General features: G+C 41.3%; 1 protein-coding gene across 1 annotated transcript in view; it reads right to left on the bottom strand.

Moving 5' to 3' along the window:
* Nucleotides 1–9233: 9233 nt before the first annotated feature.
* Nucleotides 9234–24119, bottom strand: part of MACROD2 (mono-ADP ribosylhydrolase 2) — a 2039061-nt gene continuing 2024175 nt past the window's right edge. The window contains exon 19 of the mRNA XM_030194677.1: nucleotides 9234–11244. Within this exon, the coding sequence (XP_030050537.1) occupies nucleotides 11216–11244 (29 nt within the window). The 3' untranslated portion in view covers nucleotides 9234–11215. The remainder of the gene's footprint in view (nucleotides 11245–24119) is intronic.

Genomic DNA, 24119 nt, shown 5'->3' with positions numbered 1-24119 from the left:
TATCATATCCTTGGCTCTAGGGTTCCCTGCTATGTCATCTCATTGGTGCCATAGATCAGCTATGTCCCCCAGGGAACAACCAGCAGCCCCCAATTGTCCCTGCCTTCCGATAGCTAGTTGTACCATTATACAAGCCATGTATAGGATGTGTTGATCTCAATTGCAAACCTTTTAGACACATAGGTCACCCTCCAGTTAGCGCACAGCTAGACCCAGACCAGCCTGCAGTGGAGAGGGCCTGGAAGGATGTGCTCATGTCCTGGGAGGTGTTCCTCACCCCACAATAGGGCTGCACCCAGCAGGGGGATGTTGAGGAGGTCATGACCCCACTGGAGGGGGAAGAACAGGTTGACCAACATCTCTCCCAGATAGCAATGCAGCACCTGACCATTTCTCAGCCCCCCTCGGAAGTGGCTGCCTTGCCTGTGGCCGAGCCCATCCTCACAGTCACTCTATGCCCCTGGTACAAAATAAGTACCTGAATATATTATTATTATTACATTACATTTGTACCCCACTATATATATAAACCACTTTGAATGCAGTTGCAAAAACCTCAGAAAGGTCGTATATCAAGTCCCATTTCCCTCTCCCCTATGCCAGCTCCTGCTGCAGGTCACAGGCCTGTACACAGATCTGCAGCAGGAGCTGGGAGCCATAAGAACCATACAGGGGCAAATCCTCAATGAGTTGAGGATGGTTCATGAGGATCGGTGGCAGCCTGAATGAAGACCATGTACTGATTTTTGTTGTCATTAATATTTTTTTGAATTTCTGTTTATTTTTTAAATACAATGCTCACAGTTATTTCCATAGAAATGTCTTTAAACCACAGCAGTTGTCAGCCTTGCAGATCAGGGAATGTGGAGGCAAACACTCCTAGGCAAGTCCTGGGAAAGGAAGACTGTAGAACGAGGTGGGGTGGGGGAGGTGTCCATAGGGCCCTCAGTGGACACATTCAGAGCAACTCCTTCTTAATGTCAAGTGCTGTACCTGAAGGCTGCCCAATTGAGAGGGATCCAATGTGCCCTGTATCATCAGAATGCCCAGTAGGAATTGAACCAACCACCCTCCAGGATGCCACACCACAACCTCCGTCATGTGCAGGCACTTAACTCTGACCTGATTGATGAGCTTTGTTTCTTTTGTTTGCAGGATAGCTACAGCAAGGGAGAATCCATGGTGGTGGTAGAGATAACTACAGCTCAGTGGCGTACCAAGTGGGGGGCGGTGGGGGCGGTCCGCCCCAGGTGCATGCTGCTGGGGGGGGTGCCGCATGCCTGTCGGCTCCGCTTGTTCTATGCTCCCTCTGCCCCGGAACAGGTCCTGTTCTGGGGCAGAGGGAACATGGAACGAGCGAAGATGACAGGCGCGCGGCACCCCCCAGCAGGTAAAAATGCACCCGGGGGTGCCCTTTCGCTGGGGGCATGGGGGGGGGGGTTGTGCTACACCCGGGGGGGGGGGGGGCACATCGATGATCCGCCCTGGATGTCAGCCACCCTAGGAACGCCACTGCTACAGCTGTTCTCTGTGATGAATAGCGTCATCTTACTGAATTACAACCAAAGGCTGGCAGTTATCACCAGCAGGATCGCCAGCGATTGCTCCAATTCAGAGTTCGCTCCATTCGCCAGTGCTAACTTTTGTAAAGACCAACAAGAATCCTTCTCCACGCCTCAGCGCAGGCACATGCACATGCACATGCACACAACTCTTGATGTACAACTCTTGAGTGCATGCACCAGGCACAATTTTCCTCCTGAACTCCCTAATGCTCAGTGCTAACAGCGCATCTATATTTGCTTACTATTAGCACTGAGCATTAGGGAGCTGTTCTGCTTACAGTACTGGAGTTTTGAGCATCAGGACCTAGGTGTACATCTTACAGAACAGGGCAAAGGGCAGATCCATGTAACTCCTAATGACTGCCAATTAACACCAATTATTGATTGTTAACATCTGATTAGTTAGTTAAATGCAGATCTGGGACCCCATGCCCAAATTTGAATGCCCACCTTTGGGTGATTATACAGAATCTGGGAGCATGTGTATTGTCAGTGTGTGTGATACAGCAGTGTGACATGGGAAAGGCCGTGTTCCATCTGAAAGAGGGATTACATGTAGAAAAGCGTTTTTATAATGACCTCCATTATGTGATAGGTTCTTGGGTGTCCCGTTTGCTCACTGGATGAATTGATCTTAGCATCTTACAAAAAAAATCTAAAAAAAAAAAAACCTCACAAGAAAAAAAAGTATTGGACTTCTTGAATAACTTTATTCTTCATTAACAAAGATTGTTGTATGAAAGCATAACTTGTTTAAAGTTTTAGATGAATGACACAAAAGAATAATAACATAATCATAACCAAATTTTCCATTTAAATGTCACAGATTTACGAAAAAGACATTAATTAATCCATTTTTATCTATTAGAAGACATTTGCAAGCAACAGACTATATTTGCATTAGTTCAAAAGGAGTTTTGATCAAGAAAATTACATTTGCTGACTTTTCTTTATGTCATTATGCCAGGGTATGGCAAATTCTTGAGAACTCATACAATAAATCCCATAATTCTCCAGTTATAAAAAGCATATCTAACATATTCATCAACCTTTGAATGTAAAAGCTCTGCAGACATGCAAAAAAAAAAAAAGAAAAGAAAAAAAAAAAAGATCCTTATGAAATTAAAACAATCAAGCAGAAATAGTGTTCACAAAAAGATTGCTAAGTACCTCAAGTAGAAAGATTTACAGCTGGCTACAGTGAATAATAGGCAACCCAAGCTCTGGAATTCATTACTGACATTCGCATTGTATATTATGCTAAAAGAAAATTTGTCTTATCTTCAGTGCAGTCACCAGTTAGAAGAACAATATATCCCCCTCTCGATTTAGTCCTTTACTGAACATATGAACTGAGTATTATATAGAAAAGGTGTTTTTATACCTTGTATGCAGTCATAGTTACTACTATTAAAATGCCACTGCAGGTATTAGCTATCTTTTCTTGTTTCTTTATAATATGGAATTGAATGTGGTAGAAATCTGTTTAATTGCTTGTTCAAAAAGTCACATTAAAGTGAGATTAATCGCCTTCTGGTATTTATTTTAGGATGTTACGTTATTTTCTGCAAATGTAAGGGGTAATTTTATAAGGAACTAACAACTTATAGGCAGTATGGAGAGAAGTTATCAATGTGGGCTATTGTTTAGAAAGGTTAGTTTACTGTGGACCCCAGTTATTAGCAATTAGGTCTCACTGTAATAATGGGATTTGTGCTAAAACAGCATGATTTAGTGGTAAAATAATATGTCTTGACAGTAGCCCATGTTGATAACTTTGCCCCTAAGAATGTGTGTGAATGCTGGTATTTACCCACAGAGTTTGGGTATGCATAGATGATAAAAGTCGTTAGTTTAGATGCGTAGTTTTGGAAACTTCTTGAGCTGGTGTAAGCGATAACACCTCTGGGTTGTCGCACTTCCTTTTAGGTGCCCCGATGATGAGAGCTTATTCTATAATGACATGTGGACACCCAGATTTTGTCATAGAATACTAGTGCAATCCAACATTGGTGCACCTTACATTTATCACATATAGTGGGAAGGTAGTGGAGTACATATCAAATATATCCGAAAACAATCCTCACACTCAAGTATAACATCAGAGGAAAAACACAAGGAGGAGAAAGCCTTAGCTGACCCAGACCAAACTTAGGGGTCCTTTTACAAAGGCGCACTAGCGTTTTTAGTGCATGAATTAAATATGCATAGGCTAAATGGTACAGATGTCCATATATTCCTATGCACAAAGATTAACAAGGCACTATAGGCAATTAAATATTGAAGGGAGCCGTCATTTGGAAGTAATCTCTGGAGACTATCTTGAGGCAGCTTACAAGCGAAACATGGATGTACGTCGGTGACAACTGGTCTCCACCACGTATATCTGATTGTAGCTAAAAAGCTAAAAGCTAAGTACTTTTTGATCTAAAGAGATATGTCATTTCTTTATAAATGCAAAATACAAAGAAAAGACAAGAATGCTTCTGAAAAAATAAAAAAATATTACTAAAAAAATCGATAGAATAAAATTAGGATCTATTAGATACGCATACCTGCCTCCTCTTTGGCTGAGTAATTCATTGAGCCAAGCATACAAATAGGGGTGGTACCGCAATCCTCATCAATCCAGTTTTACACCTTTTGACGTTAGTCCTATCATTACTCCCTTATCCTACTGACTACCGTAATGTAAGGTCGAGAAATACTGGAGAAGCAGAGCATAATTGTGGTTCATATATTCCTATGGGCATCTCTAGCATTTAGTGTGCACTAATCATTAGCGCACACCAAAAACACTAGCATGTCTTTGTAAAAGAACCCCCCCCCCCCAATTCTTTCAGGTCTTCAAAAGGGTCTCCAATGTCTATCATCAGCATAAAAAACCTCCTGTGTAATCTTTAATTTAATCAACTGCTGTATAAAGAGTCTTTAAAAATAGTATATCAATACTTAGCCCTCAAATCGCCACTTCTTGTCCAACAGTGGCCAGCGTTTCGTTAGCTGCTTCAGGGACTTGTGGTCAATACTGCATATGGGCCAATTTTACAAATTCCGAGAGCACTACTTACTCCCCTGTTCTCATTGATCTGGCCCTTACATTTACAAACCCACAGTTACACCAGCCATAGACCTGGTATAGCTTAAGGTACCCAAATGTGGCAAGAGTACGCATTACTTTATGCATTCATGAAGCAAGCAAATGTGGGTGTGTAATTATAGAATTGACCTTCACATGTATGTAGATTCTTTCCACACCTATGCTAGTGTTTTATAAAGTAGGTTTATATGATTTATTAAAATAGGCCTGTGAAAATGTGTTAACTAGGTTTAGTTTTATAAAATTACCTTCAAATTCCCTAATTCTGTAAAAGTTGGCAAAAATTACATGTGCAAATTTGGGCAGAGGCCCAATTTGTACATGCAATTTAATTAAATGACAAGCTAATTAGTACCAATAATTGGCTTAACAAGCGATTATTGGCACATATTAAATTTAATTGAATGCACAATTTGAAAAAGGGGGTGCGGAAATAGGAGGATCTTGGGTGGAAATTAATGTGCGTTGCTATAGAAAATCAGGGATACGAACCTAATGTAGGCACATACATTTGCACCACGCTTCTGTTGGGGAAAATAGCCATGCCTAAAGTTAGGCGCAATTCCCAGGCATTAGCGCTATTCAATACACTGCACTTAACTTTGGGGCCCTTTTACTAAGACGCATAAGGGTCTACACGTGTCCAACGCATGCCAAAATGGAGTTACCGCCTGACTACAGTGTGGCTCTTGCGGTAATTTCAGTTTTGGCGCACGTCTGATACGCGCATCTGAAACATATTTTTTATTTTCGGGCGTGCGTAACAGACGCGCACCAAGTGGGATTTCATGTACATAGGTCATTACTGCCCAGTTACTGCATGAGTCTTTAACGCTAGGCCAATGGCTGGTAATAAGAACTCAGACCCAAAATGGATGTGTGGCAATTTTCATTTTCCTACACGTCTATTTTTGGCAAAAATAAAAAAAAGGGCTTTTTTACAGGCACACTAAAAAATGGATCGATGCGCACCCAAAACCCGTGCTTAAACTACTGCAAGCCATTTTTCAGCACACCTTTGTAAAAGGACCCCTTTAAGCGTGGCTTACAGAATAGCACTTTTTTCAGCGCTGATTTTTTTTTTTTGGGGGGGGGGGGGGGCACCACATGTAGAATCTAGTCCAAAATGTACACCACACAGTTCAGAAATCCAGCAGCAACTCGGTGGACTGGATTCAGTGTCCACAGTTGGGCACTGTAAAAAATTGGCATAGAGAGCTATTCTATAAAGGGCTTTGAGTTGAGTGTTCTTTGCGGCTTCATCCTGTCTTTAGCCATGCCCCCTTTTGAGTTGCACAATAGGAGATTTAGGTGTGCAGGGTTTTAGAATAGCGCCTGGGAAAATGCACATGCAAATATTGAATAATGCCAATTAACTGCGATAATAGATTATTAACATCAATGTATTGCAATTAATTGACTCATAAGCCAATTAATTTGCATGCACATCTTCGATCAGCATCCAAATTTGAGCACTATATATAAAAATCGGGGTGGGTTGTGTTCTGTCCGACAGCAATTAAATTATCTAACATTCTGTTAGGATATTCTGGCCATCAGCAAATGCATCTGGGAAGCAAAATGGATGATCATTTGTTTTCTTTCAACACAAGTTCACAGACAAGGTACATGTCCCAATAAGAGCATCACAAGCTGGAAACATGCCCTGTGCATCACACCCCCATTCACTTCCATCCTGCCCACCTATGTTGCACTGGTAAGGGAAGCCAATAGCCGAGGACTAAGTTTATTGCCTCGTGTGGCTGCACCGGCTGCACATATCAAGCTACAGCCCTGTATCCTATTGGTATAGCTATAGTATAGTTTTAGCTATTTCTCACATTTTGCTACAAATTCCATAGGCCATAACGTTAAATTATTTATACAGACCAAAGTTAAAAGTTAGTACTAATGAAATTATTGTTTATAGCTATTTGACCAATTTTATTTTCCATTTTCTATTTGCAGGACAATCATAGCAAGTCAGTCTTAAATAGGAAAATTCTTGAACTGAAAAGTAAAAACTGTGAAAAGTTTTACTGGTTTTAAAGATGTGGGAGACAGTTTGAAAAGGTGTTCGTGCTTTTTTCTATGCAAAGGTTTTCCAAATAAAGACTACCACTGAAGACGGATATATAAGCTATAATCTGTTTCCCTTGTATCTGATTCACTTCCTCTTTTGAGGTCTGGGATTTGTTAAAACATACCAGATGGCAATACAAGGTATGAAATTAGAAATTATATTTGCACAAGTGAAAAACCTGTCTTGTTTACATGTTTACTTTGCACAGCTTTTCATTTGTGCATTTTTATTGCTTCAGATGAAGAATTTCACCGAGATCAGATCACTATTTTTCTAATCATATTCTGCAGTCTTTCGCTTTTTCTTTGATCAGAATATGTTTTAATATCATTCAATACCAGGCTTCTCAAGTCTGTCCTGGCAGCCTTGCAGTCAATTCAATTATCAGGATATCCAAATTAAATATACATGAGATATGTTTGCATATAACCAGGGGTGTGCTGGTAAATATTTAACAACGGGCTCTCTCTCCGGGCATAGCCGGCCCTGAAATGGGGGGGGGGGGGGATACATGCCTCTCTCTCCCCTCCCTTGTGCGGGCACGCTAGGCATACCTTTGCCAAGCCCCACCAGCCAATAAATGGACTGCCACCATTCTCTGCTGCTTGTTTCTGGCTCTGAGCAGCATGATGGAACCTTCTTGTGCTTGCATGAAAAGTCCCAGCCTGATGCTCAGAGTCAGAAACAAGGAGCAGGGAGCAGCAGCAGTCTACTTACTTGGCTAGTGGGGCCAACATCACTGCTAGCAAAGTAAAAGAGAATTCAGGAGGGGGCCCAAACCCACATTTTGGGAGTCAGTTGTTAAAGTAGCCATGGAGAAGCCTACTTTAACAACCGGCTCCCAAAATTCTTAAAAACTTAACAAACGGCTTTCGCGAGCCCGTGAGAGCCCGCTCCAGCACACCACTGCATATAATAGAATCTCAATACAATGTATGCAAATTTACTGCATGCATATACATTGCAGATATCCTGAAAACATGATTTGCTGTGGGGTTCTTGGGACAGGTTTAGAAAGCTGTACTCTGAACAGTCTATTTTGAAAATTATTTCATTTTAACTACCATGTACTACGTATTATTTCATGATAGATCATATGATACTGCAGTCTGTGTGCAGGTGACAGATAGCTAGTGTGCTAATTTTGTGACTGGGGGAATCAAAACTGAACAGAAAAAAATAGACTGACACTGCAGGAAAATAAAGTGAAAGCAGATAAGACAAATGGTTAGAAAGAAGATACTGATATAAATATAGTGTAAAAACATTAATAATGTGAAGTCAAGCAGCAGATCCATATAACCTAAATCAGTGATTGTTGTAAGGGCCCAGGAGATGTGGCACAGGAAGACGCAGCAGTGGCAGCAGGATGGGCAAAAGCAGGTGATGTGGCTGCACAAACCTTGGTATGCTGCCTTCATTTGTTGTGAGCTGTGCTCTCTTCTCACAGATTGCACCAGAACTGAAAACAAATAAGGGATCACAACAAATTAAGGGCCCTGTTTACTAAGGCACATTAGCGTTTTTAACGTGCCTACAATTAGCGTGTGCTCTAACCGTGTAGGCGCGTATATGGCTAACACGTGTTAAAGACGCTAACACGCCTATAAAGCTGCTAAGTAAACAGAGCCCGAAGGCAGATTGCTGGCCACATTTTTACAAATCTACAGGTGTACGTGCCACTGATTATGTAGAAAAGCTGCAGTTTTAAATTTTGGAGGTAGACGTAAACTATATGGAATTAAGAAGAATGATACCCTTAACCCATGGCTGAAACAAACACTTTTTGGAAATCTTTGCATGCCCTTGAGCTGGTATAAAACCTGATGTGGAAATTTGTCACTATATATGTTGTAAAATGGGGACTATATGTGTAGATTTTAGCCACACCCAGTTAGCTTAGTGGGGTTTTAAAAAGGGTTTGAACAGCTTCCTAAAGGAAAAGTCCATAGACCACTATTAAAATGGACTTGGGGAAAATCCACTGCTTATTTCTGGGATAAGCAGCATAAAATGTATTGAGTTTTTTGGGATTTTGCCAGGTATTTGTGACCTGGATTGGCCACTGTTGGAAACAGGATGCTGGGCTTCATGGACTTTTGGTCTGCCCCAGTGTGGCTATACTTATGTACTTTAAAATCTCTGCATGGTGTGAATCTCCATGTGTAAATAGTGGCTTTCTGAAATCATTGTTTACAAATGTATGTGAGAGTTCCATAATCGGCTATGTATTACTGCATAAAGATATGACTGACTTTCATGCGGTCTTATTTATGTGGTTAACCTGCCGGTTAAATTCTGAATATCAGCACTTAACCAGTAATGCCCTTATAATAGCTGGTTTTGAGTTTGATGCTAATTATTTTCACCAGCACTAACCAATTAAGTGCCCCTGAAAATGACCGGTTACCCCTGAACAAGCGATTTAACCAGCTAGGAGCTATGTCTGGCTGGTTAAATCGCGTTGAATATCGACCCCATTATTTCTTGGTAAAATATATATAGTAATATGTATATATATAATATGTGTAAGATTAAATTTAAATAAAAAGCTTCAGTGTAATTTCTGTAGTGGAAACATTCAAGAGGAGGTGTTGTGCATCTGTGCTAATTGCAAACAATCCAAATTCATAGTAAAAGAAACATTTCAATGCAGTAACTGCAGAGGACTTGATGGCACCTTACTGTACGCTAGTAAAGCACGGTAAATGCAAAAATGTACTGCACTTTAGAGCAAGGGCCCTAGAATATTTAGTACATGGACCCTAAATGGACCAGAATTGTTCACACGTAGTACAACAGATTCTTATTTTTAGAATTCAAAATATCCAGTAAGTTAATTTTAGAACCTGGATGTTGCCTTCTTTTCCATTTCTCTACCTTTTGTAAGTTGCACTTTTGTTTGGCATTCAGTGGTGTCAAATAGCTTAGGAAGGGCAGACAGAAGGAGATACGGTAGGCCTGATATCACGTTAGTTCAAATATAAATAAAGATTTGTGGGATCAATATTGTAAAGGCCTTAGGCAGTTAACAATGGGTTTGAAATGCATAAGCACTTAAAAAAAAAACAAGGGCGGCTAACACATAACTTTTGGCCAGGCAAAAGGCAGGGAAAGGGGTAGGTGGGGGACATGTGAAATAATTATCCAACAACGGCCATACTTGTGCACTATCCAGATAGCGTTCTCAATTTGAATAGTTTGAGCATGCTTTTTTTAGAGCAGTGTGGATATTTTCTGAATACTTTGCAACATCATTTGCATTATTACAGTTGGCGCACAGTAGAGGTCTAGTTAACAGTGAGCTGTCCATTGAATTTTCATTTGTCTGTCCAACATATTTTACAGATATTGAAAATGGACTGTTTATATTGGCATTGTATGTGGACTATTTATTCTAGAGAAAAACATCTTTTATCAATCTTATCATGTGTTATATTCCTGATGATCGAAACATGGTCATGTTGGGTTATGTGCTGAATTATATCAATAACATTGTTTTGGGTCTTTTTGATCAGTGCCGACCTTGTTTCTTCAGAGGTCCTCTTTTTCCTCTTCTGGTGTGGATCCTTATCTTGTTTTGTTTGTGGATTAATGTAATTTTCATGTACAAACAGAATAGAAAGGGAAGCTAGTTTACTCTTTCAAGGGAAGTTGATTTACTGTTTCATCCTTATTTGTTTCGATACTTTTCTCAAGGAGCTAGAACATTTTAATGCCATTCAAGCCTTGTATCAGTCTATTATGTAACTTTCCTTTTTTTCCTGGGATGAGGGACAAGGGGCTATGTTTTCTGGTGAAAGCAAGACTGCACAAAAATATATACATGCTTGATCATTTTGGGAGAAATTTGAAAGCTATGGAGGTAGCGCCAAAGCCCGTGGGCACTTTTACTCATAAACTTTGCACCAATTCTGAACATTATGTACATCAACATTTCATATTTGCAAACAGTAAGGATATAAGATATTGGCTATTACTTTCACCACTTGTTTTACAGAAACTTCCATAATGATTTTTTTTCCAAACAATTAGCAACTGCACCTATTTCTTACTCTGGCACTTAGTTTTATATGAATAAACTAAAACCTCAAATTACACTGGAAAAAGAATTTTTATTCTATGAAATACTATGGAATTATTAGTTGAGTAACCACAAGTTGATTGAAATGCCTCAAAAAAACTATAACCTGAGGCTAGAAAAAGTGAATGAAAAATAGCAGTAAGGGAATCAGCCTAACGTCTCAAAAGAAGTTCAACTATAGTGGACAGTACAAAAGATTTCTAAAGCCCAGACACCACAATTAAAATAAAGGGGAAACCCCTAAGAGGTTTACAGAACAAGAATTGCAAGTAGTCAAAGCAAGGAGCACTGCTTTTCTTCTCTTTCGCTTTTCCTCAATGAGTGCCATCCTGTCCTCTTGGAAGATGCTATACAATACTGATGACTCATTGAGTTTCTCCAACTCATTGTGCTTCCTTGTCATTTTCTTCGTCTGTGAATAAAAAGGGACAAGCATTCTGTTAAAATCATGATAACAAACCATCACAAACCTAATATGTTTATTTTTTAAGAAATGCATCTAAATGTATTTTTTTTATTAGGATTAAACACCTTTATGAAGAGATTCACCCATGGTTTAGCTTGATATAAACAACTTGCATTGTATTAATAGCATAACAATAGCAAAATGACCAAATATCTGGGTAAAAAGAGCTGGAACAATGAGATGAACCTGGAGATAAGCACATTCCCCCTGATATTCAAAACTACCTAACTGGCCAAGAATGGCTCCTGGCCGGTTAAATAGCATTTAAGGGGCTCTTTTACTAAGGCGCGTCTAAAAGTGTCCTGCGCTGGTGTTGGTGCACATGTTTTGAATGCGTGCAGGTCAATTTTTCAGCGTGCCTGGATAAAAGCATTTTTTGTGGCCTAAAATGGACATGCAGCAAAATTAAAACCAGCGCGCATCCATTTTCTGCCTGAGACCTTACCACCACCTACTGACTTAGCAGTAAGGTCTCATGTGCTAACCTGGTGGTAAGTGGCCAGCACATAAACTGCCGATTACTGCCAGGTAAACGCCACACCGTAGAAACTAGAAAATATTTTGTACCACGTGTTTTGGGCACGCATCAAAAATGGAATTACCATGCAGGGCCTGCGGTACTTGGGCGGTAGTTCCAATTTGGCGCGCATTGGACATGTGTCAGTATCTAAGCACCTTAGTAGAAGGGCCCCTAAGTGCTTAACTGCGGATATTCAGCGCGACATAGCTGGTTAGACATGAATATTCAGCGCCAAACCGGCTATGTCGACAGGTCAAAATAGGCTGCTTAAATAGCAGGCCTATCTTTGACTGCTAAAAAGTTAACCACTTAGTGCTGCATATCGGCATAGTCGGTTAACATTTTAGCAGCCAAAATAAATCCGGATTTTAAGTGCTGGTCGCTGGAAATGGCCCGGCATTGAATATCTGGGTTTACCACCGGCAGCACACAACAAACATGCTGCCTGCCACTGGCTGAATATCGGGCCCATTAAATCTTAATAATAGCAATAATATGATATCAGCAATATACACATTAGAACATTCAAATAACTGAAATATGATAAATGCTAGCAGAATACAAATGATACACTACAATAGGCAGCATGGTAGAGCATTAACCTAATATAGATGTAGAAGTAGGACAAAGAAATACAAAGATCACAAGTGCCTACCAAAATACTCTGCTCAGACAAAAGGTGATAGAATCCAGAAAGGAAGGGCTGATGTTGGACCTTGTGCTCACAAATGAGAAAATTGAGTGGAGGCGTGGCCTAATGGTTAGTGAAATGGGTTGTGGCGCTGGAGCACTGGTGCCTGATGATCATCAGTGGATTGAGATCCTGAGGGGGTCTTTTACTAAGGTGCGCTAGCGTTTTTAGCTCACGCTAAAAATCACCTGGTGCTATGGGGGAGATTCTATATATGGTGCCTAAAAAACCGGCATTGAAATCAGTGCCGACTAAGTGTATTCTATAATTGGCACCTAGATTTAGGCACCGATTATAGAATATGCTTATTTGATATCTCAGCATCTAAAACTATGTGCATCCATTTATACCAATGAAAACGTACCATAATTCCTGGTGTGTAGATTTACATGAACTGGGCCATATTCTATAACTGTGTGTGTAAATTTTGGAATGCCCACAAAACGCCCATTTCCCTGCCCATAACCACAACCCTTTTTGCCTGTTAGAAGTTCAGCGCACTTTGTTACAAAATACGCTTAATGAGTTGTGCACCTAAATTCTAATCAGTGCCAATTAGTGCTCATTATTGCTTTTAAGTGCTGTTATCAGTGCTCATTAGCTTATTAAGCCAATTAAGTTGCACCCAATGGTATAGAATCTGCGCCGATTTTGGCATGGATCTCTAGGCGTGCTATATACAATCCGGGGGTAAACGCTGAAACATCCATTATATTCCTATGAGCGTCTCACTGTTTAGTGCCAGCTGATTTTTAGCATGAACTAAAAACGATAGCACACCTTAGTGAAAGACCCCCTTAGTCCTTCATAGTTCCTGTACAATATATAACTTAGATTGTGAGCCCATTAGGGACAGTGAAAAGTATCTGTGATAGAAACTGTAAACCACGTGGAGGGGCATTTTCGAAAGGGATGTCCAAGTTGTTATTTGGACGTCCTTGCAAAATGGTGAAATCCAGGGGCGGGGAAACCTGTATTTTCAAAACACGATGGACATCCATCTTTCATTTCGAAAATACCATCAGGGACTTCCAAATCCTTAAATTTGGACATCCCTAGATTTGGTCATCCCTAGACATGGACGTTTCTGACTTTCAGCGATTTTCGAAACCAATGAACGGCCAAATGCAAGCCATTTGGTCGTGGGAGGAGCCAGCATTTCTAGTGCACTGGTTCCCCTGACATGCCAGGACAGCAACCGGCACTCTAGGGGGCACTGCAGTGGACTTCACAAATTGCTCCCAGGAACATAGCTCCCTTACCTTGGGTGCTGAGCCCCCCAACCCCCCCCCCCAATCCCAATACCCACAACTGTACACCATAGCCCTTACAGGTGAAGGGGGGCACCTATATATGGGTACAGTGGGTTTGTGGTGGGTTTTGGAGAGCTCAGTGTTCCCTCCACAAATGTAACAGGTAGGGGGGGTATGAGCCTGGGTCCGCCTGTCTGAAGTGCACTGCAGTACCCACTAAAACTGCTCCAGGGACCTGCATGCGCTGTAATGGACCTGTGTATGACATCTGAGGCTGGCATAGAGGCTGGCACAAAATATTTTTAAAGATATTTTTTGAGGGTGGGAGGGGGTTGGTGACCAATGGGGGAGTAAGGGGAGGTCATCCCTAATTCCCTCCAGTGGTCATCTGGTCATTTCAGGCACCTTTTTGTGCCTTAGTTGTAAGAAAAACAGGTCCGGGTAAAAACATCCAAGTGTTGGTCAGGGACATCCTTGTTTTTTTTCAATTATGGGTCAAGGATGTCCAAGTGTTAGGCACGCCCAAGTCCCGCCTTTGCTACACCTTTGACATGCCCCCTTGAACTTTGGCCATCTTTGTGATGGAGTGCAGTTGGAGACGTCCTAAATCGGGTTTCAATTATACCGATTTGGACGTCCCTGGGAGAAGGACATTCATCTTCCGATTTATGTCGAAAGATGGACGTCCTTCTCTTTCGAAAATGAGCCCATAGTCACCTCAGAGATCACTAGCAGTATATCAAGTGCTGAAAATAAAAGAATAAATAATAAAAATGTGTCTAACGTTCAGGTGGGTGCCCATCTGGGTAGTAGTGATCATCACATAGTATGGATTAATATAAGAGATAATAATACTCAACACTCAAAGGCCTTGATTTCAAACATGTTGACTTTGGTAAAATAGGGGAGTACCTGGAGAAAGAACTGACAGGATGGGAGAAAATAAGAAAAGTGGAAAAACAGTGGTCCAAGCTGAAAGGAACTATTCAAATAACAACAGATTTTTATGTCAGGAAAGTTAAAAAAAAAAAAAAAAAAAAGCAACAGAAAAAGGAAACTGATACGGTCCTCTAAAAAAGTGACTGACAAAATAAAGACAAAAGAGGCAGCGTTCAAGAAATACAGAATAGCACAAGAAGAGGAATACAGAAAAAATACCAGATAAAACTAAAAAAAAAAAGAGAGAGAAATAGAACTGGCAAAAAGCACAGGCAGAAGAAAAAAATGTCAAGAGATGTAAAGGGAAGGTGACGGCTTTTTCATGCATATTACAGAAAGGAGGAAGGCTAAAAATGGAATTATGAGACTGTTATGTGGCGAGCAATGAGGAAAAAGTGGGCATGCTAAACAAATATTTCTGTTTTTCTGCTCTGTGTTCATGGAAGAAAATCCTGGAGAAGGACCTTTGTTAGCTGACATAGGTACATATGGGAATGGAGTAGATATCACACTGTTCACAGAAGAATGTGTTTGTGTACAGTTTGAAAAACTTAAAGTAGAGAAAGCCATAGGCCTGGAAGATATCCACTCCGGGATACTGAGGAGCTTAGAGAGATTCTGGTGAGTTCTCTTAAAGATTTGTTTAATAAATCTTTGGAAACGGAAGAGGTTCTGTGGGACTGGAAAAGAGTGGATGTGGTCTCTCGTCACAAAAGTGGTGACAGAGAGGAAGTAGAAAACTACAGGTTGGTAAGCCTCACTTCATTGGTTGGAAAAGTAACGGAGGATCTGCTGAAGGAAAGGTCAGTGAATTTCCTGGAATCTAACAGGTTACAAGATCCATGGTAACAGGTTTCACCAAAGTGAAACTGTACCAAATGAATCTGATTGATTTCTTGATGGGGTGACCAGAGAACTGGATCAACGGGAGACATGAAACAGACAATTAAAAGGTATTAGGACATGTGGAGGGGCGGGGAAACCTGTATTATCAAAACAAGATGGGCGTCCATCTTTCATTTCGATAATACGGTCGTGGACGCCCAAATCTTTAGGTCGACCTTAGAGATGGTCATCTCCGGTTTTCGGCGATAATGGAAACCGAGGACGCCCATCTCAAAAACGACCAAATCCAACTCATTTGGTCGTGGGAGGAGCCAGCATTCATAGTGCACTGGTCCCCCTGTCATGCCAGGACACCAACCGGGCACTCTAGGGGGCACTGCAGTGGACTAACTGATGCACTAACTGAATGGAAAAAGCCCTTCCCTTAACGATCCCTTAACGATTTGGAAAGGAACGGGCATGCATGAAGGAAATCGCATGCAAATGAGCTGCTCACTGTTAGCTCATTTGCACACGATTTCCTTCCTAAGGAGAGGAAGCCAGTGCAGAGCAGCCACGCATAATACTCTGCGCATGCCAAAGATGGCTTCATACATGCAGACAACCTGCATGTATAATAGCCGTCTACAACCTGAAATAAATTGCCATCTACAACCTTAGAAAAATACAAGTCCAGGTGAAAACGTCCAAGTGCTCAACCGGGACGTCTTTTTTGTTTTGTTTTTTTTAAGAGTATGGGTGAAGGACGTCCTTCGCTATGCCTCCGTCCCTGCAACAGCAGTTGAGGACGTCCTTCGCTATGCCTCCGTCCCTGTGATGGCAGTTGAGGACGTCCAAAATGTGGATGTTTCTGTGAGAAGGACATCCATGCCTGGATGTTTCTGTGAGAAGGACGCCCATGCCTGCTATGCCTCCGACACCCCCTTTATTTATTTGGATTTTGGATCACAAGTAGCAGCAGTGGCATTTGAACCGGCCATCTCTGGATTGCAAGACCAGTGCTCTAACCACTAGGCCACTCCTCCACTCCACTCCCTTGAAATTTGGCCATCCCTGTGGGGGTGGGGGGCAGTTCAGGACATCCAAAATGTTTGAAAGAAGGACGTTCACGCCTTTGCTATGCCTCCGCTGACACACACATACCTCCCCTCCCAGGGACCTGAATACTGCTGCGATGGACCTGAGTATGACATTTCAGGCTGGCAAACAAAGTTTTTAAAGTTGTTTTTTTCAGGGTGGGAGGGGGTTAGTCACCACTGGGGGACTTAGGGGAGGTCATCCCTGATTCCCTCCGGTGGTCATCTGGTCAGTTCATGAACCTTTTTGAGGCTTGGTCATAAGAAAAAATGGACTAAGTAAAGTCGCCCAAGTGCTCGTCAGGGACGCCCTTTTTTTTTACATTATCGCTCGAGGACACCCATCTGTTAGGCACGCCCCAGTCCTGCCTTTGCTACGCCTCCGACACACCCCTGGGAACTTTGGTCATCCCCGCGACGGGAAGCAGTTGGGGACGCCCAAAATCGGCTTTCGATTATGCCGATTTGGGCCATCCTGAGAGAAGGACGCCCATCTCCCTATTTGTGTTAAAAGATGGGCGCCCTTCTCTTTCAAAAATAAGCCTGATAGAAATCTCTGTTAGAGACGACAAAAAGGTAAAACTAGAGAACATGAATTGAGGTTGCAGGGTGGTAGGCCTAGCAGTAACATCAGGAAATGCTTTTTCATGGAGAGGGTGGTGGATCCCTGAAAAACTCTCCCGGTAGAAATGGTGGAGACTAAAACAGTGACAGAATTCAAAAATGTATTGGGATAAACACAGAGGATACCTAAATAGAAAGAGAATACTATCAAAACAAAACTTACATGACCTCATGGTTGTTGATGTGTTATGATGGGCAGGAGTGGGCTTCGACAACAACTCCAATATTTGGGTGGGAAGTAAGGTCAGTGTTGGGCAGACTTCTATGGTCTGTGTCCCATATATGGCAAGACAGATCAGGATCAAGTATCCATATAGGAGAGGAGATGACATTTTAAAGTTGAATTTAGCGAGTAAAAATATTGTTAGTTGTAACATTGTTAGTTGTCGGTTAAATCATGAGTTGATAATGAATGTGACTGTTGGGCAGACTAGATGTATCATGCAGATCTTTATCTATTATAATCTACTATGTTACTCTTTTAAATTAATATGATATACACAATACCAGTACAATACAAATTAAAGGGCCCTTTTACAAAGCAACAGTAAAAAGTGGCCTGCGGTAGTGTAGGTGCATGTATTGGGTGCGCACCGGGCCAGTTTTTACCGCATCTACAAAAAAAGGGATTTGTTTTTTTTAATCAGACGGGAAAAGGGCCTGTGGTAAAAATAAAACCAGCACGCACCCAAAACCAGCCTGAGCCTTGAACACCACCCATTGATCTAGTGGTAAAGGTTCATGAGCTACATGCACAGTGACCGGTCAGTGTGCGCTAAGTGCCGATTATCGCTGGAACTGGCGCACGTATAAGGAAGTAAATAAACAATTTATCCAGGTATTATGGGCGCATGCCAAATCTGAAATTACCGCCAGGAGAACGTGCTGGCCTGGCGATATTCTCATTTGGGCTCATATTGCATGTGCGTAGAGCCTACCGTGGCTTAGTAAAAGGCCCTCTAAACACCTTAATAGGCAGTAGATGGGACAAGTGCAGTTGGGTCACAGACAGACAGGATGGGTATGACAAAAAAGCTCTGGATAGGTAAGTGGGTAGTTAGACTGAAGACAGATTGTGTGTATTTCTTATAAAGGACAAGTAGATAAATGCCTATACAAGTTTCATAGTAATTCTCAGTGTTCATTCAGCGCGCAGTTGGCAGCTTATATCACAAAAGAGGGTATGAATCAGTGCTAATAAATGTGGTACTTTAAAAATGCCCTCAGCAAGTGAAGAAATTAACATTCTCATTTGTATTCTTTACCCTAAGAGTGAATTATATTTCATTATGCCAATGATTTTGGAACTGATACAGTGAGAGAAATTATACTTTAGGATTCACAGAAAAAAAATGAATAAAACAAAAAAAGATGTGAGAGTATCGCATTGGGCAGATTTTCAAGAGCCGACTCAGACCTGCATGGATTCTCTGAGCGATAATCACATCAGTCACGTTCTCCTCCACTGCATATATGTTGTAATGAGCAGCCACTCCTCTCCACCCTTGCTACACAGACTCACATTCCTCACTCATCCGCCACAAACACATTCCACACTCAAAACCCCATACATTTTCTCGCCCCCTCAAACAGTCCTCATTCTTCCAGTACTACAGTTACCCTTGCATATTCCACTTGGACCTCTTCTTCCAGGTCACACTCTGACATAATCTTCTTGCCCTTGAAACTAGGGCTGATTTTCGACCCAAACCACCAACTGTAGTTTGGGGTGATTTTCTTGAAAACTTTGTCTTATTTTACTTCTAGGGGGTTATATTATTCTCCTTCAGATTTCTTTTACAGTAGTGGAGCTATTCTGTTATCTAAGCTCATGGCTCAGCTTGAATTCCCACAGCAGCTCATTATTTTTGAGTTTAAAGAAATGTTCATGTGCAGCAGACAACATGTATAAGTTTATTTTAGGGAGTGGCTATTTGAACGAAAAAAAGCCCAGTTGTCAAAAAGTCCGATTTTTTACACATTTCTGCATGTTTTGCATGTGTTTCATATGTATTGTGTCTTTTGAAAAAAGGATTGCACTCTAGTACATCAGCTCTTTGTCAGACTGCTTATATTAATTATTATGCCATTTTCTACTGAAATAACAATCATGCTTTCAATATACACTGGCAAAGACCCTGTAGAACTCAACTCTCTGACCACTTCCCCCTCTTTTTATCTGTAGCTTACTTTCAGAAGAAAAGCCAAAAGCAATAAAACCTACATGAACCTGCTGTTACCAGAATCCGTGCAATTACAATAAAAATAACGTAATGCTTGTTGATATAAATCGACAAACATTTTTCTCAACAAAAACACAAAAAGGCATTCAAAAGATTTGTCCAGGTAACTTTGAAAGCCCAATGGGCAAAATCTCCTTCCTTACAGAATCAATTTTTAAAATAATCAATGTTTTATTGAAACAGCACTCAAAAGAAGAGCTCCAGAAAATATAAACAACATTTGTTTTTGTTTTTTTTTTAAACTCTTTACTACACTTCATTAGTACAACAATATTAAAAGCAGGAAGCCGGCAAAAGAATCGGTTGGGCCGCTGGATGACCGAGGGGTAAAAGGGGCGATCAAGGAAGACAAAGACGTAGCGGAGAGACTGAATGAATTCTTTGCTTCGGTCTTCACCGAGGAAGATTTGGGTGGGATACCGGTGTCGGAAATGGTATTTCAAGCGGACGAGTCGGAGAAACTTACTGACTTCACGGTAAACCTGGAGGACGTAATGGGGCAGTTCGGCAAACTGAAGAGTAGCAAATCTCCTGGACCGGATGGTATTCATCCTAGAGTACTGATAGAACTGAAAAACGAGCTTGCGGAGCTACTGCTAGTGATATGCAACTTATCCTTAAAATCGAGCGTGGTACCGGAAGATTGGAGGGTGGCCAATGTAACGCCCATTTTAAAAAAAGGCTCCAGGGGAGATCCGGGAAATTATAGACCGGTGAGTCTGACGTCGGTGCCTGGGAAAATGGTAGAGGCTATTATTAAAAACAAAATTACAGAGCACATCCGAGGACATGGATTACTGAGACCAAGTCAGCATGGCTTTTGTGTGGGGAAATCTTGCCTGACCAATTTACTTCAATTCTTTGAAGGAGTGAACAAACATGTGGACAAAGGGGAGTCAGTTGATATTGTGTATCTGGATTTTCAAAAGGCGTTTGACAAGGTACCTCATGAAAGGCTACAGAGGAAATTGGAGGGTCATGGGATAGGAGGAAATGTCCTATTGTGGATTAAAAACTGGTTGAAGGATAGGAAACAGAGAGTGGGGTTAAATGGGCAGTATTCACAATGGAGAAGGGTAGTTAGTGAGGTTCCTCAGAGGTCCGTGCTAGGACCGCTGCTTTTTAATATATTTATAAATGATTTAGAGATGGGAGTAACTAGCGAGGTAATTAAATTTGCTGATGACACAAAGTTATTCAAAGTCATTAAATCACGACAGGATTGTGAAAAATTACAAGAGGACCTTACGAGACTGGGAGACTGGGCGGCTAAATGGCAGATGATGTTTAATGTGAGCAAGTGCAAGGTGATGCATGTGGGAAAAAAGAACCCGAATTATAGCTACGTCATGCAAGGTTCCACGTTAGGAGTTACGGACCAAGAAAGGGATCTGGGTGTCGTCGTCGATAACACACTGAAACCTTCTGCTCAGTGTGCTGCTGCGGCTAAGAAAGCGAATAGAATGTTGGGTATTATTAGGAAAGGTATGGAAAACAGGTGTGAGGATGTTATAATGCCGTTGTATCGCTCCATGGTGCGACCGCACCTTGAGTATTGTGTTCTATTCTGGTCGCCGCATCTCAAGAAAGATATAGTAGAATTGGAAAAGGTGCAGCGAAGGGCGACTAAAATGATAGCGGGGATGGGACGACTTCCCTATGAAGAAAGACTAAGGAGGCTAGGGCTATACAGCTTGGAGAAGAGACGGCTGAGGGGAGACATGATAGAGGTATATAAAATAATGAGTGGAGTGGAACAGGTGGATGTGAAGCTTCTGTTCACGCTTTCCAAAAATACTAGGACTAGGAGGCATGCGATGAAACTACAGTGTAGTAAATTTAAAACAAATCGGAGAAAATGTTTCTTCACCCAATGTGTAATTAAACTCTGGAATTCGTTGCCGGAGAAAGTGGTGAAGGCGGTTAGCTTAGCAGAGTTTAAAAAGGGGTTGGACGGTTTCCTAAAGGACAAGTCCATAAATCGCTACTAAACGGACTTGGAAAAATCCAAAATTCCAGGAATAACATGTATAGAATGTTTGTACGTTTGGGAAGCTTGCCAGGTGCCCTTGGCCTGGATTGGCCGCTGTCGTGGACAGGATGCTGGGCTCGATGGACCCTTGGTCTTTTCCCAGTATGGCATTACTTATGTACTTATGTACAAATGATCCTAGTTGCTTTTACTAAAGAAAAAGATGAGTCTTGGGTGCAGATTATAAGCCTCGGAAGACAGGTAAGTATCTGAATGCAACTCGTCTTGGACTACCACTGAAAAGGCATGAACTATATTTAAAAAACAAAAAAGCAGATCTATACGTATAAAATGACAGCATTCATTTCTTTCTATCTATCTATCTATCTATCTATCTATCTATCTATCTATCTATCTATCTATCTATCTATCTATCTATCTATCTATCTATCTATCTATCTATCGAAGATACTTACTTGTAGGAGCTATTCTCCAAGGACAGCAGGCCTTATATTCTCACAATTGGGAAGCGCAATCCCGTGTTGCTTAGTCTGGAGCTTTTAACAAGCTTCAAAAGAGCTTTTGTGGAGAATGAGAAACACTCCACTGCACATGTGCAAGTGCCTTCCTGACCACAGTGAGAGCGTGGTTACAGCAATTAAATACTACAGTATAAAAGAAAAATATAAGCAAATCCAAGGGGAGGTAGGTGAGTTTGTGAGAATATAAGGCCTGCTATCCTCAGAGAATACCTGCTACAGATAAATATCTTTGCTTTCACTGAGGACAAGCAGGCCATAATTCTTACAATTGGGGTATCCCTAGCATCCAGGCTCACCGAAAACAATAAACATTGGTCAATTGAGCCTCACAACGTTGAGGACAGTACTCAAATTAACTGAAACTATATATAGACTGAGTAAGAGTGAAGCCTGCAACAGAATAAAATGGGCCTAGGGGGGTGAAATTGGATTCTAGACTCCAAACAGATTCTGAAAAACTGTCTGCCTGAACTGACTGTCACTTTGGGTATCCTGCTCAAGGCAGTAATAAGATGTGAATGAGTGGAATGAAGACCACATCACAGCCTTGCAAATTTCTTCAATGGAGGCTGACCACAAGTGGGCTACCTATGAAGCTATGGCTCTGACATTGTGAGCCTTGACATAACCCTCCGGGGTCAGCAAGGCTTGGGCATAAGTGAAAGAAATGCAATCACCAGCCAATTAGAAGTTGTGCGTTTCCTGATGGCAACCCCTATCCTGTTGGGATCAAAAGAAACAAAAAGTTGGGCGGACTGTCTGTGAGGCCTAGTCTGCTCCAGGTAGTAGGCCAATGCTCGCTTGCAGTCCAAAGTGTGCAAGGTGCTCTTACCAGGATGGGCATGAGGTCGAGGAAAGAATCTTGGCAAGACAATCGACTGGTTCAGATGGAACTTCGACATCACCTTCATTAGAAACTTAGGATGTATGCGGAGGACTACTCTGTTGTGATGAAACTTAGTATAAGGTGCATCCACTACTAAGGCCTGAATCTCACTGACTCTATGAGCTCAAGTAACAGCCACCAAGAAAATGACCTTCCAGGTCAAGTACTTCAGATGGCAGGAATCCAGTGGCTCAAAAGGAGTTTTCATCAGCTAGTTGAGAACAACGTTGAGGTCCCATGACACTGGCGGAGGTATGAGAGGGGCTTTGACAAAAGCAAACCTCTCATGAAGCGAACAACTAGAGGATGTCCAGAGATGGGCTTACCCATTGATGATAAGAACTATTTGAACTGAGGTGAACCCTTACGGAGTTGGTCTTGAGACCAGACTTGGATAGGTGTAGAAGGTATTCAAGCAGGAAATAGGATCTGGGGCCTTGCCCTCACACCAGACAGCAAATCTCCTGCATTTAAAAAAAGTAACACTTATTCCTATTCCAGCTATGACCAGTTGTGAAAAAATATTGATTACAAACACCAGTTTTTGTTCTCTCCCTCTCTTTGATCTTCTATCATCCTAAGTAGATAAACATACAACTACCAGTAAAATCCAAGTTTTGTAATCTTCTGAACAGCTACCAAGACTAGTGAGACTGTTGTCAGAACATCAGGCTGCCTAGGATATAGGAATATGCATATGTTTGAAGTGACATGGAAATGTCAACAGTATTTCCTATCGAACTACAAATATTCAATACAATCCTCAATAAATATTCAAGTCTCTGAAGTAAATCTATAGATTTAAACAATGTGAAAAGTATTTCCCATGCCATCTCATTTTATGTCATTTTTAAAACAGAACAGGAAAAGACCCACATTTTCTTGTATCATTAATAATGCAGTGTTGATTATTTGAGCAGTAGTGTGCACTATTGATAACACTGTCCCCTGAAATGCAAATAAAAAATAAAAACCTGAATAAAACAAAACAAAACAAAAATTCCAAAACAATATGGAAACCTAAGCACAAATGAACATTGGTGGCCCTACTAGATAGTACCAGGTATCATCAGCCTTCTGCCATCAAACCGGTTGATTTCTGGAGATTTGCAGCCTGTTGGTACCCAACTTGGCTACCCCATGGACTGAAATATCAAAAGGCTATATATCCTATACTTGCATTCTGGTTTCTCCTTCTCAACCTTACTCCTTCATATCATGTCACAATG

This window comes from Microcaecilia unicolor, chromosome 3, assembly GCF_901765095.1.
Source record: "Microcaecilia unicolor chromosome 3, aMicUni1.1, whole genome shotgun sequence".
In the NCBI taxonomy this organism is placed as follows: Eukaryota; Metazoa; Chordata; class Amphibia; order Gymnophiona; family Siphonopidae; genus Microcaecilia; species Microcaecilia unicolor.
Note: the sequence above shows the minus strand (reverse complement) of the source record. Positions and strands in the feature narration are given on the sequence as shown.